The sequence below is a fragment of the Typopeltis vanoorti genome, chromosome 7 (genome assembly GCF_054136105.1).
Source record: "Typopeltis vanoorti isolate ZY-2024b chromosome 7, IOZ_Tvanoo_1.0, whole genome shotgun sequence".
NCBI lineage: Eukaryota > Metazoa > Arthropoda > Arachnida > Uropygi > Thelyphonidae > Typopeltis > Typopeltis vanoorti.
In genome coordinates, this window is record NC_143555.1 from 137,371,427 (window position 1) to 137,389,162 (window position 17,736).

General features: G+C 36.1%; 1 protein-coding gene across 4 annotated transcripts in view; it reads right to left on the reverse strand.

Moving 5' to 3' along the window:
• Nucleotides 1–17,736, reverse strand: part of LOC150105111 (apoptosis-resistant E3 ubiquitin protein ligase 1) — a 377,933-nt gene that overhangs the window by 275,183 nt on the left and 85,014 nt on the right. For 2 of the 4 annotated variants that reach the window (XM_090395495.1, XM_090395494.1), the window contains exon 3: nucleotides 6,030–6,225. In XM_090395495.1, the coding sequence (XP_090251621.1) occupies nucleotides 6,030–6,225 (196 nt within the window). Of the gene's footprint in view, nucleotides 1–5,059; nucleotides 5,194–5,905; nucleotides 6,226–17,736 lie in introns of those variants that run through there. The other 2 variants (XM_090395496.1, XM_090395497.1) reach the window with 2 other exon arrangements.

Consider the following 17,736-nt stretch of genomic DNA (forward strand, 5'->3'; position numbering starts at 1 on the left):
ATTGCAATCTTTCAGTGAATGGTAGACAGTGGACTAAAGTTCCGAGAGCACACTGCAAGTGTCGCAAAGACTGCACACATTGTATTGCTGTTATGGTAAAAAGTATGCTGACATGTAGGGATAAGGAGGTGGTGGTGTCTCTATATAAGACACTAGTCCAACCACACAAGGACTATTCTGCTCAGATTTGGTCACCTTGTTTAAATTGTGATGTGGAATCACAAGAGAGGGTTCAAAGACAAATGACCAAAGTAATATGAAGTGTTGGTTACAAAGAGTGACTGAGGGAATGTGAGTAACAGAGTTTTGTGGATAGGAGGAAAAGAGTAGATATGATAGAGATCTTCAAGTTAGTTAAGGATTACAGAAGGAATTATAAAAAGAGTGGATGTTAAGATGGGAAGAATGAGAGGCCATCCCTGGAAGTTGTATAAAGATGTGGTGAAGAAAGATGCGAGGAGTAGATTTTTTTTTACGTGGAGAGTTGGTGAGTGGAATGCATTGCCAGAGTATATTGTGAATGCAGGGAGTGTAAATAACATCAAAGTTGATATGATAGACATGTTGCTGGTTGAGTGGGCCTCCTATGATGAGTCTATTGACTCCTTGAAGGTTACCAAAATACAGTAATAATAATACCCTGTGTAGTAAATTTGTGTCAGGCTCACATATACAATATCTAGCCACCGTTTATACTTCATGGTTAATTCTGACATCTAAAATAATATATTACCTGTGAGGTTAGTTAGCATTATACTGATATACCTATATATCAGTAGCTCCATTTCTGTATAATGGAATTATGTTGAAAGTTTTTTTCCACTTGGTTAGACTATAATAAATTTAGTTTAATCCTTTATCCAAGTGTAAGCAAACAAAGTTTGCACATGAAGTATCTTCAGGACTGAGACAACTCATGGTAAAGGTGGACTAAGCTCTCATCACTTGTTTTAGTATCTCCCATAATGCAAAGCACATCTCCTTGCGGACATGTATAATGCTATGCATTAAGGGAAGGGCGACTACCCAGACCGGTTTTGACTTTATTGAGGTCTCGTCAGTGGGAGCCAGACCCAGAGATGGAAGTAATGGAGAAGTCATATTTACTTACATGAGTTGGCAAAAGGTGTCTCATCTTATTATTAAATTACTCTGGATTAGAGAAATATGTTATCTGACTGTATGACTTCTCCATTACTTCCAAGCTTAATATCACCACCTCTGGCTCTGGTGTAGTGGCTCTTCCCTTAATACATAGCATTATACATATTCGCAAGGAGATGTGCTTTGCATTATGGGAGATACTAAGACAAGTAATGAGAGCTTAGTCCACCTTTACCACGAGTTGCCTCAGTCCTGAAGATACTTCGGGTGCAAACTTTGTTTGCTTACACTTGGATAAAGGATTAAACTAAATTTATTATAGTCTAACTAGGGAAGGGCCACTACCCAGACCGGTTTCAACCATTATGGGGTCTCATCAGTGGGAGCCAGACCCAGAGGTGGAAGTAATGGAAAAGTCATATTTACCTATACAAGTTGCCAAAAGGTGTTTCACCTTATTATGAAATTACTCTGGATTAGAGAAAGATGTTAAGTATCTCCTATAATGTTGCATTATGGGAGATACTAAAACAAGTGATGAAAGCTTAGTCCACCTTTACCACCTTTACTGGGTAGTGGCCCTTCCCTTAATATGGAGCATTATACATTCCGAAAGGAGATGTGCTTTGTATTATGGGAGATACTAAGACAAGTGATGAGAGCTTAGTCTACCTTTACCACAAGTTGCCTCAGTCCTAAAGATACTTAAGGCACAAACTTTGTTTGCTTACATTTGGATAAAGAATTAAACTAAATTTATTATAGTCTAACCAAGTGGGAGAAAACTTCCAACATCTTTCTCTAATCCAGAGTAATTTAATAATAAGGTGAGACACCTTTGGCAACTTGTATAGGTAAATATGACTTCTCCATTACTTCCACCTTAGTATCACCACCTCTGGCTCCCACTGACGAGACCTCAATAAAGGTAGAAACAGGTCTGGGAAGTGGTCCTTTCCTTAATGCATAGCATTATACATGTCTGCAAGGCGATGTGCTTTGCATTATGGGAGATACTAAGACAAGTGATGAGAGCTTAGTCCATCTTTTCCACGAGTTGCCTTGGTCCTAAAGATACTTCAGGCACAAACTTTGTTTCTTTACATTTGGATAAAGGATTAAACTAAATTTATTAATGGAATTATCTTGCTCTCCTACCACTCACATTAGGAATCTGATATCAGCTGAGACACAAGTAGAACAACCAAGCCAGATGCATTCATTGCTACTCCTTTGTACATTCCTTCAGCACCCATGCTGATATCCCTTCTATCAATACAGTATTTGAGTCAAGCTCTTGTGATAACAGCTTTAATACTAGGTAACTGACCTATCTCTATTCTTTCATTCACTTTTCCCCCAGAATCCAGAGAAATAATGGTTCTGCCTGAAATATCTGCTAGTATATCTGAAAACATTCCACCATCTGCATTTGCTAAGGTTATTCTCCCTTTGCTATACAGTGATAACATTCTTTATATTTCCTCTGACCTGTATTGGCTAATTTCTTATGATCAAAATTTGACCATCACTCACCCAGCCTGCTCTTTTTAGCACCCCAGTGCCTCATCATTCTTCTCACAATATCAGATCCACAATATCCTCCTGTTTTCTGCAGCTCTTACTTTAAAGTGTTATACATCCATTTAATTTACATGTGATTAATTCTCCTAACTCTGGGGATGATGCAGTCAGATCTAGCTTCTTTTAGGAACTCTAACTTTTTCTCATGCATTACCGATTCCTCTACCATACAGTTTCTCATATCAACAAATTGCTTTGTTAGTTTATTATAATCAACTGTGCCTTATCATACCATATATGTCCCTTCTGAAACAATGCTCTTACATACGTTGTCACTTTCCCAAAACAAAACTACATTACTACTCTCACCAGTTGGTGGCATAATGGTCAATTCATTTATAGACAGATTCTTGGATGATGTTAATACATCCAGTGTTCTTATACCATAAGTTCATCCATCAAATGCTGCTTAAGATAGTTATCTATGAGCAATTCTATATGTATTTATAATTTATTATTATTATTTTATAATTTATTTTCCCTCATACAAATTTTGCATGCAAATCCAAGTCACTCCACATATTTAGAATTTACCTACCATTTTATCCTACATATCTATACTGACTCATCTGCAATTGCAACTGCCTCCTCAACTCATTCCTGCTATACCATGGCAATAGACTTGATCTTTACTCTCTGCTCTTCTCTTTCACTTCACAACTTCCATATTCTCTCTCTCACACTACTCTTTTCTCTTTTTTAACTCATTCATTCAAACTAGCACAATCTTATCATCCACTCATTCTACCTGCTTCAATCACACCATAAATCTTCATGACTGCAGAAATATACATTCATTGCTCACTAGTCCAGTACATCTCTGATCATGAAACTGCTGTATAAAACCCTAGACTTTTTTTATATTTGTTTTCTTGATCCTTATTTTATATCACATCACGTGCTTTATTTCCTTCCCTACTATTCTACAAGACTTTCCAACTCCATGAGAGTTGGAGAGACTGGAACAGTCTCTCAAACGCTCATGGAGCAATATGCACACTTGTCAAAGCTTCAAAATTTCAAACATCATGCGGAACTCGTTTGACACCCCTATTTTTTTCAATATATCTTTTCCCTCACCTCTTTCACACTGCTACCACAATCATGCATCCCAACATCTCCTTTCTTATACAATGGAACTACTACCTCCCTGTCTCTGCTTGTAAATGCTGATCTCACCATCAAAGCAATTGTATTGTCATCACCACCATCTCAGTTTAATTTCCTAGCAATTATTACTCTAAGATTTCTGGCTTCCTCTTATTTCTGAAATACAGCACAACAAAATTTGCTGGCCTGGTTGGCCGAAGGGTTAGCTATACTATATCCGCTCTACAGCCAAAAGGCTGTGGGTTCGAATCCCCCCATGGGCATGGATGTTTGTGATTGTCTGTGAAAATACTAGTGGTGGTAGGCTGTAGATGGCGTTGGTGTAGTTGCAGTTCATTGTAGTTGGTGGATTGAGTGGTGGAGACAGAGAGCTGTAGAGTAGGTGCCCTCCCTCGATAAGTCTTTGGACTCCCTAGAGGCATCACATAATAATAAATACAGTACTCAGTCTTCTATTTCTGAAGTGCAAGATTTGGCATTCGGACACAAATATAATAAACCACTAATCTTTCCACCTTTCCAAACTATTCAAATCTCTTCAAAAACTATTCGAATAAAAGCCTTTTTCATAGGGAGCAGTAATATAAAGAAGGTTATGAGATCTTCCTCCAGTCTAAATAGATCTGGGGGGCATAAGTTATCCTCTTTATGAGAAATTGCTCTATTGAATATAATTAGTGTTATGATCATCAGAAATAAGTCAGTGAAATAAACTGCAGACAGTCTTGATAAAATTCAAAGACATTATTTCCATATTAACATTATTATTATATAGAATAACAAACAGTTGTAATGGCTTTGAGAAAGAAGCTTTCTGAGAATCATAAATAATTATAATGCGACTTCTTTTTTTTTGTTGTTGTAACATTTTTGGGAGTAAATATTTTATTTTGAGAAGAAAAAAATCTCATGCCCACTTTAAAATTCTTATATATAAACAGTTAAAAAAAAAAAAATGATGGAAAAGTAATGCAATAAATATTTTATCAACCGCTTAAAAAATAACAAGGTAAACTGTAATAAACAACTTTCACAGCTGCTTAAAAATATAATATTATTTTATGACCTTATAAAACCGCAAAATTTCTTGTGAAATTGTATTAACTCTTATAACTATGCCTTTTAATGCAGTGCCCGAATGCAACTGGAGTAATAAGGAAAAGATATTTTTAAAGGGGTATATGTTCATTTCAGTTATTTATATATCTTATTTCAAATAAGTATCTTTTTAACTCACTGTTTCTCTATTGAAATTACTTACTCTTCCAGAAAAACATCCACTCCAATTCCAACAAATCTTAAGAGTGAATATAAATAGCAGAGTTTGACGTTTTATATAATAAAGCAGTTCACTATGTTAAAGAATGGGGATATAATTCTTGTTCTTAATTCTAGCTAGCAACACACACACACACACACACACACTTACTACTATCATGTTATCTGGATACCATGAGCAAACTCACCAGCTTTATCTAAAGTTTTACTGCACCTGACAAACAAGTGAATAGCATTAACTTCTAACAGTCACAGTAAACATTGCACTTAAAGAATAAGGTCAATATAAAATATAACAAACAGAGTTGTTGTTATCAAACGGACTTTAGAATGGCCTGTATATTATTTGATACTTGACAGTTAATGAATCTCACAGAATAGAAATAATAGGAATACAGAATCTTGTAAAAAGTAATTAAAAGCTAAATAACTTTATTACGTCTTTTTTTTTTTAAGTAAACAAATAACTCGATGTATAAGACGAAATAAATGCAATAACAACAGTGACAACTATTTCTTATAACCCGAATTTCCTAAAAACGTATTTGTATACGTCTACATTAAATGGAAAACATATTTCACATCCGCGATAGGCGACTGCGTCGTGCGAGAAAAAATAAGGTCAGTAAGAAAATAATAATAATAAAGGACACTTGTTATACAAGTTCCCGGAAGTAAGCGTGGGCATAATTGGAAATCCCAGCAAGAAAATGCATACAGAACTGATATTTCGTGCCGCTGTAATCATAATAACAGCAAAAAAAAGGAAGGGGAAAAGCATACACAAAGGCACAGATAATATTACATTTTACTGCACTAACAGCCTTACCTCCTGTGGCAGATGATAAGGTCCTTGCAGTAAACTCAAGTCAACACGTATCCTTTCATTCCTCCCGCGATGTTACCCAGTCATTTAATAGTGTCCCGTTAACGAGAGAAACTGCTGCACTCACCTCTGCTCAAGCTTGCGCAATCCTTGCTCGCGGAGCCACTGGCGCAGAATGAGTCGACGACGTAGCTGCCAAGCGGCCTGGACGAGGATGGTGCGGACCGAGAGGGGGGGACCGGATCTTCCAGTAGCAGAGGTTGAATCGGCAACCGTCGGATCAATGGACCACACTTCAGCACACTGCACTATTGTCGTACAACCTGCAGCGTCAAGTGGAGGAGGAAAGGAAAAGAAAAGAAAGGCTTAATGGATCAATAAAAACAGAGCTTCATACAACGGCACAAAGCCGGCAAGACAATAACAAATTTCATTTACGGGAGAGTACAAATACAGATAACAACCGTAGGGAATACAAAGGGTTTCTTTTGTATCAAATAACATCATTCCCCCTACCTCCCCACCCAGCACCTCACATATTGACAGGTCAAGCATTGAACTACATGGAAAAAATTAAATTCGGGTAAAACTTTACAATAAACGTAACAAAGTATATGTATAACAGTTCTGTATATTTAGTTAATAAAATATATCAATATCTAGATTACATTTAATAATCTAGATATGTAAGTCAATGACGATAAACAACAGTTGTTATTCATTTATTGTTGCACCACCATAAATGCTGACTTATGTTGCAATACTTTGTCAATGCCACTTTATACAAATGCGTATTATGCCAATATCGAAATAACATGCGTTTGTAATAATTTTTAAGTCTTTCTTTCCTTATACGACTCGTAATCACTTCCTTCTTTAGCAAAGTAAGCGAATGCACGAAAGGTTAATGAACTCATAGTACACTTTCAAATGTGCGTAGCGAGAAAATTGAAAAACATGAAATAACTTAAGATTGATTTGAATTTACAAGATAGTAATTTACAGGGAATCTGAAAAGTGGAGGAAGAAAATGACTATTTCCGTAAATAGAGGTACAATGTGTTTTTATTAATGAATTTAGTTTAATCCTTTATCCAAGTGTAAGCAAACAAAGTTTGCGCCTGAAAATATCTTCAGGACTGAGGTAAGGTAGTGCAACACCAGGAACTCCGAGCAAAGGTGGACCAAGCTCTCATCACTCCTTATCTCAGTATCTCCCATTATGCACAGCACATCTCCTTGCAGACATGTATACTGCTAAGCATTAAGGGAAGGGCCACTACCCAGACCGGTTTCGACCTTTATTGAGGTCTCGTCAGTGGGAGGCAGACCCAAATGTGGAGATACTAAGGCAGAAGCAATAAGAGAGGTCATATTTACCTATACCTATAAATATGATCTCTCTCATTGCTTCTGCCTTAGTATCTCCATATTTGGGTCTGCCTCCCACTGACGAGACCTCAATAAAGGTCGAAACCGGTCTGGGTAGTGGCCCTTCCCTTAATGCTTAGCGGTATACATGCCTGCAATGCTGTGCATAATGGGAGATACTGAGATAAGGAGTGATGAGAGCTTGGTCCACCTTTGCTCGGAGTTGCACAACCTTACCTCAGTCCTGAAGATATTTTCAGGCGCAAACTTTGTTTGCTTACACTTGGATAAAGGATTAAACTAAATTCATTATAGTCTAACCAAGTGCAAAATAAACTTCCAAAATGTTTTTATTAATATTATCGTATAACACCGTGATCATCAGAAGAAACTGAGAACGAAGTACCACTAAAAGTGAGTACCACTCCTCAGCGAGAGTTATGTATTTCATGAAAGCTGGGAACCGATGAGCGGAAATAAGGAGTTTAGCATTGCTTACTACAGCAGGATGGATTTAACAGAGTCCAGAAGTTTAAGACTGTGATATTAACTCTTCAAATTTTAGGAAGGTTCAAAAGCAGAAATCTTCCTTCCTTGAGTGTCTTTTGCATATGCTGGAACTTTTTACGCTCAAAATCGTGCAACTAATTTAGTGCTCGAGGACTGAAATCTGAAAAACTTTTATTGTTGGATCCTCATGCATAAAAAAAATACCAGTTATGTAACAATAACTATGTAATAATTATTTATACTTTTATTTCCTCCGAGCCCTTAAAGTCAAAACCTTATTTCGAGAACCAAAATAATAATGCAGTCACACGTTGACTTCCGACCACTCGTATTTATGGCGTCATTCCATTAACAAGTTCAATGAATACCACTTCACTCCTGCAACCCACGGACAAGAATGCTATTGCTGTCCCTCGTAGCATATTATTAAAGAAATACTTTTGCTTAAACTGTTGCTGCTAATGAGGGCAAGAAAACCCTAGGAGCTTTAGGAAGGAATATAATACTTGAAGCATGGAGTGAGGTGACAGCAGATGGTATGGTGTTTGGAAGAAGCCATACCTAAAAATATATGATGATACATTCACAGAATTCGACAAAGCCTTACGAGAGATTGGTGATAAGAACGCCGCTCGCTAAAGAGCTGAAGGTTGACAATGAAGTCGCAGAGCTTTTAAACGAAGACCTTAGAGAGCTAGAAGCAGAGAAAGTTGCAGAAGAAGGAGAAAATAGAACAAGAGGAAACCGAGAACCCCAAAAAAGTTTGCGGTGAAAAATTGGAAGAGGCATTTTGGCGTCTGTTAATAAAGGAAGTGAATCCCAAAATGGAGAGATTAGCAAAGTAGAGCAGAGTGATGTAAGCTGCAGTTACTAAAGAAAATGAAATGCGAAAAAGAAAGGAAACGTGTGCAGACTAAGTTGTATTGCACAAATTTTAAAGACCTGCTGTCACATCATCCTCTGTAGATGAGCAATGAACCAGGACGCTTTATCGCGTCCATCATAAGTCGGAAATCACTATATGGTTCATATAGTGATTTCCGACTTATGATGGGATTACATTTTTATTTGATTACCTTTTAGATTTAATTCGAAATGATACAGAAAATTAACTCTGGAGGTCTGGAGTTAAAAACAACTTTTCGCTTTTGAAGAAATTTTAACTTTGACCATTAATTAGTTAATGTGTCACAGGCTACATTTAAATGGTATAAAAGAATTAGTTTATCCATTTATGACAGCCCTTCGTGAATAGGACTGTCATAAAAAAAGAAGTTGATTAAATTCTATCACTCCACAGTTAATTTTCCGTATCATTTGGAATTAAATCTAAAAGCCGCGAGGCATTTTCAGTAGCACCTATTAGATTCATTTCGAAATGCATGCAAGAAATCAACCAAACTCCGTAGGCCCTCAAATATTAATATCACCAGAATTCTAAAATTTTGCTCACCAAAATCTACTCGATGAGAAATATGGATATTTCATCTTTCTGTATAATTTAACCTATATGAAGAATTTGAAAGTTCTCTTCAAAGTGTATATGCATTGCCATCCACTGTATTATTCATTATTCCTCACCTCAGATAATACACTTTTCATTTGAATTTCTCAAACGCGTTTATCAAACTCAAATCAGACTATTCTGCAAGTAAAACAGTTTAATGAAGTGAAGTAATTGGGACACCGATAATCAGACTTGCTAACAAGTACAGCAGCGAAAAGTTAACCCTCTCTCTTTTTTTAGACGACATTTCCGTGAAATGACGTATTGAAAACTGGTTTTCACTGTCTAACTCCACCCATTTTAAATTTAACTGCTATGGAACAGAAAACTAAATGGGATGAAAAACGACAAATTCTTTAAGTATTAGGGATAGCTCTAATGGATTATACATGTCTAGACGCGGGAACAAGGTCCACACAACAGTCTATATGAATGTTTTAAGTTTAAACCCACCTCGACCAGTAATGGTTGGGTGTCTTTATTAATTCATACGGAGATTTTTCATGTACATACAGAAACAAGTACCAGCAGCTGTTTCATATCGTGCCGATGCGCTGTATAGCCACACCCCACTTACTTGCTGGAATAGAGCCAATATTGAAAACTGAACTTAAGTTTCAGGAAATGACAGCTGGACAGTCAGAAGATAACAAGTCGGACACTAGTTGGTCAGTGAATCAAGTTAACATTCCTGCATGTTATATTGGTAATGCATTCACTTAAAATTAACCAGGAGTGTTGCTCCAAACAAACACACACACACACACACAAAATGGAAGTGATAAATAAATAATATTACCTTTTCAGTGTCAACTTTTTACAAAGAATAAAAAAATTTTTTTTTTCAAAATCGAACAAATGAGAAAAAAATACTGTCCCGTAAAAGTGCAACATGCAATGAAGTATACAGATATAGGTTATCTGACCAAATCTTAAAATTACCAAGAATATGTTGTCAACAATGCGTCAGCAGAGATAATTTTTTTTTTTGCAAAAATAGATAGAATCATAGCCTAAAATTCAAGTATAATGTTTATTATATCGCTTTTATTCTTTGTTTATAGATAAAAATGCAATCAACTATTCTATAAGACGCCTCAGCACTGAATGTTGACAACAGTGTTAAACGTATCTTGTACAGTGCTTTTCAGTAAAGAATTGGAGTGCATAAAAATTATTATATTTTAATTACTGATCTTTAAAAACATCATACACAGATATCGAAAACGACAAATAGTTTTTTTTTACTAGGAAAGTTCACAATAAATAATTGAGATGATTTTTTTTTTTTTTTATAAAGAATGTAAATTTACTATAAAAATCAGTGAATCGCCGCCATTAAAAACCGTTTGTTTTTCCCTAGTGACGGCATCATTTTATAGAAGCTTTACAACTGAAACCGTGTGATTCCTAGCTCCCAAACAAGCACGAAATAACATTCGGTTAACAAGCATGACATACTCGCTTCTTGGCTTAAGTTCCATTTCATCGAAGCACTGATTACAAACGGAAGGCAAGAAAAGCAATCTTAACCACCTCTTTTACCCTATTTGCAAAACAAGAGCGAAGTTGGCAATCTCATGTGACACCATTTATAAAAGACGACGATCTTCCTAGGAAACAGGACATTTACACATTTCGTTCTGAATATTTAGTTCTGAGTGGACAACTCTCTTCTGACCTTCTATTATAACAAAGATGTGATTTATGACTTTGTACAGCTTTATCGCGTCTGTTCAAGACAAATACTAGCCTAACGGATAGGGAGGAAACAACGATCAGGTCAGAACTCGATCAATGATCAAAACTTCTCAAGACTAATTATTGTATAATAATGTTAACAATATTTAATATATTATTTAATTCGTAACATATTAAATGTATAAATGTTATATATTATAAAATTATTACATATATTATATATTATTATTTAATAATATATTATGATACATTCCAGGCAATTACTTAAGAATGCTGCCGGTCAGTAATCGTCAATAGTGTTCATCACAATGGGAAAAACAAATGATCTTACAGAGTTCTATAAAGAGCTTATTGTGGGTGCCCGTCTGGCTTGAGCCATGATTTTGAAAACAGCAGAGCTGACTGGTTTCTCAAAAGGTGATATATCCTGAATGTTTAATCAGTGGAAAAATAACCCTCTTTGCTTGTCTAAGAGGCATAACTGTGGTCCATAACTGTGTTGAAGCATTTAATGAATGCTGTTCCCAAATGCGCAGGGAATTGAAGGGTATCGGCATTGGCAGTCGCATGCCTATAATTATAAAATAATAAAAGTTTCTAATTCAGTGGCCGGTATGTGTACATTATTAATCATTTGATTTCTGCCTAGTGCACAGAGAGAGTGCACTAGGAAAATGTTATCAAACTTCGACACAAAGTTCGTGGACGGAAATTTTGTTCCACTGTGATTAAGAATTGTTGCATTTGAGAGCTCACAAAGATGCAATACTGCTACAAGATATTTGGGCAAGATAATGGGGAGTAGTGGAAATCTCGGAATTGATATCTTTATCGAACAAGCATAATTTAAGTTATTATAGTGAGCGCAGTGGAAGTAGAGTTTATGTGGAAGCAGAGGTATGGGCGTTCGGAACATCGTAGTTAACGCTAATGTGAAGTTGCGAGTTGTCTCGCTAATATCGAAAGAAGAATATCGCAATCGGCTAAATAGCCGATTGAGATATTCTTCTTTCTTTTGGATCAGAAATGATAGATATTCCAGTTAGCGGCCTAGCCATCGATGATCCAGACCATCAACTGAAATTTTGTGAGAAGATTCATACAGTTCAGAAGGATTTCTTCACAATATATTTCCGGTCATATGAAGAAACCTTTAGAATGAAAGGCTGTGTAAAATAGATGCGCTGTATCGTAAGAAATAACTAACTAAATAAAATATTAATAAGAATAAATAAATAACTTGTTAACAGCGAAAATGTTATACTTTCAGAGCTTGATGATCTATTCCAAAGTAAGCGCCTACTGTTATATGTATGTATGTACCCCTACTTCTTGCAATTTCTGGAAACCACTTACAGATGGCATTTTCATCACACTTTTTTTTTCATTTTTTGTTCTTGTTTAATTTAGTCAACATAATTTTTTTTTATCCTTTCGTGATTCTTTCAAGATGGGAAAAAAAAAAAAAATCATACCGAGCAGTATCTGTTTAGTAAAATGTCTTGCTAGCTGGATGCTTTCTTTGGCCAAAAACCGTAATTCGGTAGTGGGTGAGTGTACATGAGCGTTTCTATTCGGCCGAAAGTCCACTAATCTAACATGTAACATAAGAAAGTCCAAAACTCTTAAGATATTTCAAGAGTGACAATCTTCTGTCACTGCTAACTAAATTACACACTGCGAGCATTGGTCAATTTTTGGCAGGTGAGAAATACAAATATGCACTTTCATTTGATTGCCGCTCATCTTTAGAACTACTCGAAAATTCTTTTTTTGTTTATGTGGCCCCCACCCATGAAGGGCCACACTTTACTATGGTGGATGGGCTATGGATTTTTTCCTATTATATGTTTTTGTACTTTAAAAAAAAAAGTTATTTTTACATAATCCATAAACCCAGCTCTAGCCAAACATGGAAGTTTCTCAAGCCACTTCTGGCCTCCAATAAGCGGAGCAGTCGCCTCACACAGGACGATGAAATTCATCTTAAGACTAGCCTAATAGTAAGAGGGGATAGGCCAGCAAACATGACTAATGTAAGACTATTCGTGTGATTTTTAACCTGGATTGCATTAATTCCAGTGAAACTACCTGAGAAATAAACCAATCTGGTTTTCAGGCAAGCAATTAACAGATATATTAAATTCGTACCATAGGTTCTTTCGTTATGCTTTGCAGTAATTATAAACAAAGACGTAATTCACAGATCACGAAATACGATGAGCATTAACAACACCAAATTTATGATGACACGTTCAAAACAAGTTGTGATCTTGTCTGCACAAGCAGTGATATCCAGGCATTATCATACCACAGCCAAAGTGTGTTAAGACAGCAGAAACTAACCGGGTCAGTCTTAATAACCGTTTGATCAAACAATTTATCGTTTCGTGAGATGAAGTGATAAAAATATTTATCATTTTTTAACATCGCGCTCTCTCGGACCATTTATCCAATTCGAAGAAAACTCTGCTATTCTGAAACCATCGGCCTTGATAAACAGGTTCTAAAAAAGTCAATGTATTTGTAACAGGACTAAAAGCAATCTTTTCAACCAAGGGGAGCACGTGTTCTTCTGATTTGCCAAGGAAGATTCGCGCAGGAGCGAGTTTACTACGCTACTATTAAAATTATCATGTGGTGAAATAAGATGTAAATCTGCGAAGTATTACAGTGAAGAAAAACAAATTTCCCTTGTTACTTAATTTGTCATTTTTAATCATAAACATTTTATTACCATGCAAGTGGTTTGGATATCGTATACGATCACTGTAAAATCAGCTTAATTCTCAATAGTTCATACTCCGTCCCCCCCCCTCCCCAATATTCTTTTTTTTTTTGTGTGTGTCAACTATGTGGTTTGTGTTATAGAAAACAGGGTACGTGTATGCCATATTCCACAAAATCGCATTAAATTTTTGAATAATGAAACTCTTTCAACAGTTACGAACAATGGACTTTAAAACTAAATAAAAAGTGATATTTCACATTCAGAAAATTTATTTGAGAATAGTGCAATGTTTGGAAATCAGCAAATAGTCTGAAAATAAAAATGGATAGCTTACAACACTTTTTTCAGTGTTATCAACAAGTCAATTTTATTAATGATGTCAACATCAGACCGACGAGTGTTGTAGCAGCTGGAGGTCATTCAGGTAACAATGTTTCCCAACAGTCGAAATAGTATAAATGTTGGGGGTTGCAGGGAGGGAGGGGGCTCGACATCGAATTGCAAAAGAACTTGACAATATCTGCGTGACGCATGACACCTGCACTAGTATGCCTTTTCCTACCACATACAAGTAGTGCATGTGTTACGGAAACTTGGTTTTGTTCGACGTCAGTAGCACGGTTCATACATTTTAGCAATTCAGTACCAAAATGACTCCTTTTTTGTTGAACATCCGGCTGTGTGATGAACAGCGCGTAATCTGGATTTATCAACAAGCGAGTATAACGAGATTCCTTGGACGTCCTAAATATGGCGTGAATGGGACGTACTTTATTGTGGCTGATAATAGCAACTAAGAACAATACGAGGTCCAAAAGTAGTCTTTATAAAAATAGCTATAAAATGCGTTTAATTAAGTCATAATAGTTAATAACAATAGTCCCCTTTCATTACTTAATTACAAATTCGAGCGTCTTTTTCAACTTTAAGGGAAAAAAAAAACATTGAAATTAATTTTCTGTCAAGCTCTTTATAAAATGCCAGTTGTAACTTTGGGGATATCTTCTCTTATATAGTCTGCCATTGTCATCCATTTGAGATGGTTTTATTCAATATGGAGATAGGAAGACTGAAATGTAGCCAGGTTGGGGAGTGGTTATCTCTCCATCCAATAGTCTGTGGATTTAAATATCTTCGTAGGCATGGATGTTTGTAAATGTCGTTAGATGGGAGATGAATTACGTCGCTCGGTGATAAAATAATAAAATATTTACAAAAAAAAAAAAAATCCTAAGCTGACCCACTATAGGTTTACAACCTTTCGTGGATGGTAGTTACAAAAAAGTATGGGAAATATGTGGTCCCAAACATTGGGATCCTTCCATCCTCCTCCCCACACAGACACGCCTAAAAATAAAAATAAATAATAAAAAAAACATCACTCGCGAAAGGCTTTAATGAATAAACACTTTTTCAAACCATTTCAGGCCTCCAATATGAAGGATGGTAGGTTCATACTGGGCGATGAAAACAATCTGCCACCCCAAAACATTCACACACATCCCCGTGTCAAGGGCGGAATTCGAATACACAGCCTGTCGGTTGAAGAGTAGTTACGTTACCCACTCGGCCAATCACGCTCGTTCTGACATTAATAAGGTCTCAATGAGGGTATTGAAGCTATTCTTCCGGAGTTTTTATATCAGTAGAAATGTCCGGAAATAACATGCAGCAAAAACAATATTAAGTGTAACTCATGACCTTAGATACCTCACAATACTAAACAGTCAACTTAAAATACAATACTATCCCCCCCCCCCTAAAGGAAAAGTATTATTGTATTTTCAGTTGTTGACTGATTATTTATTATTATATTAATTTGTTTCGTTTTTTTAATTAGAAATTTACTGACCGTCAACTGTCTTATGCTGTAGTGGCGCTTTTAAAATTAATTCTTTCATTGCATTTTATTTGTGTTCCATTGTTAACGTACTGACGATGCCTTTGATACTTAGTCGAAAATTTTACATGTAATAAATTTACTTTCACGTAACTTTGAGTTTCCGTCTTTAATTTTTTGCAAACCACACTACTATAATGACAGCTCATTCCGTCTTACAACACGGTTTATCTCATTTTATTTGCATATCTGCACCACCTCCCTCCCTCTCTCATTAACGTCAATAGAAAATGGTTACCTGCGAAAAATGCGGCTCCTCTTTCTAATATTTATTACTTTATCCTTCCTTTATCCAAATCCTCTCTTTTAAGTGACTACGCTTACCTTACGTTAATCCCTTTCCATATCTAATGTTATGTTTCGGTCTAATTCCAACCCAAATCTTTTAAATTATTTTTATCCTTTACCGCATGTATTCTCCCATGACTTCCCTCGAAAAAACTTCTGTTCTCATTTTTCTAAGCTTTATTTCATCCATCTCTTTCCTCTCCTCCGTTAAAAAGTTCATCGATGTCTATATCAATTTTTCGAATTCATATTATCTAATCTTCGATCATCAACCTCTTTTTAGGCCAACTGTGCTACAAAGAAACATCACATCGAAGTGTCGTGCTGCTGCAGCAGTTTTTTTTTTTTCCTCCTTTTCTGAACAACTTACGTTTAAAGGAAATAATTTTATTTAAAAATATTTTGGCCTTTCGTCCACATTCATTAAGGTCATAAAAAAAGTTACAAAAACAGTAAACAAGAATACTAATATTTAATACAACACCCTCACTCGCTGATCCAAAACGGCTCTTGCGGGACCTAGTTTGAAAGCCCTGATCGTAAATTGTTAATTTTTGCCATTCATTATGCGAGGTATGCCAAAACCAATCACGTTTCTACTGATAATATTCTAATCGCCTTTATCCCATTTAAAATAATCACCTCTCGTTCGCCTCTTTAGCAGGAAAAAATGTCAAAAGTCACATTATCAATATTCATTGGTAAAAAAAAAAAAAAAAAACTACATATTAATTTTAAAAAGAAATATACAAGTACAATTATAGTTTAAGAAACAGGAGCTTCTCTAATCGCAGTGTCTCAAAAGATTCAACATTTTACTACATACTGTATCAATAAAAGTAGGAATATAAGAATCGAGAAGCCATACTTGCTCTATAAAAGGTTGATTCGTACAAAAACATGACTCGCAGCTAAACCAGTCCGTGCTTTTTTCATGGCGTGGCCTGTTCTCACAAATATTTCCGCCTGTGGAAATAGGCCACAGGTAGCAAAACAAGCAAGTACTGCCACCGTAAAAAAGTGAATATGCATATTCACTAGCTAGAGGAAATGCCAAATTCCAGATGGAAGATGCCCGATGAAGACCAAAACTGCACCTTACTTACTGAAGATCTGAAGTAGCTGTTGCCATGTGTTTCCAGGTCTTTCCCTATCCCCCATGCATGCAGTATGGATGATAAACTGTAGTTTCAGACAGCAAAGCGGTTTTGCAGGTCATCACGAATCGGGCAGCTTCACATAGCGAATAATCCTGCTGCCACTTACTCTTCGAGTCACATCTGAGGGGAGTCCGATACTATGCTTTTTAACTCTTCTTGCGAACACGTGGTGATGATGTGCTATTTAGGTTTAGCAACCTTTCATGTGTGTGGTGGCAGTGGCGGTCCCTGAGTTTGCCGCCCCTCTCAATACACACCAAAAATACTACAAAAAGGAGGGAAATAAATTAAAACACTATGTTTATTTTTTAAGTAAAACTTTAATTTCAACATTCTAAAATGTTATTTTTCTTGCTTTTCTGTTAGCAAAATCGTCGATGACATTGGCGAAGTCTATTTCATAGTAATGTAGGTAATTCTTAATCAAATTTTATTTAGAAAATCTCCTCTCACAACTAGCAACACTTACAGCAATTGTGAGGAAAATTCGCAGTAGTATTACAATATTTGGAACTGAGTTCTCGAGACTGTATTTTAGAATTAACTGCAAAAGTTCAAAAAGGTTCAAAGTACCGCCCGGGGCGGAACGCCACCCCCCCCCTAGCTACGCCAATAACATAAATAATAATAAATGGGAGCCACTACTGGCTTGACATTGACGCCACT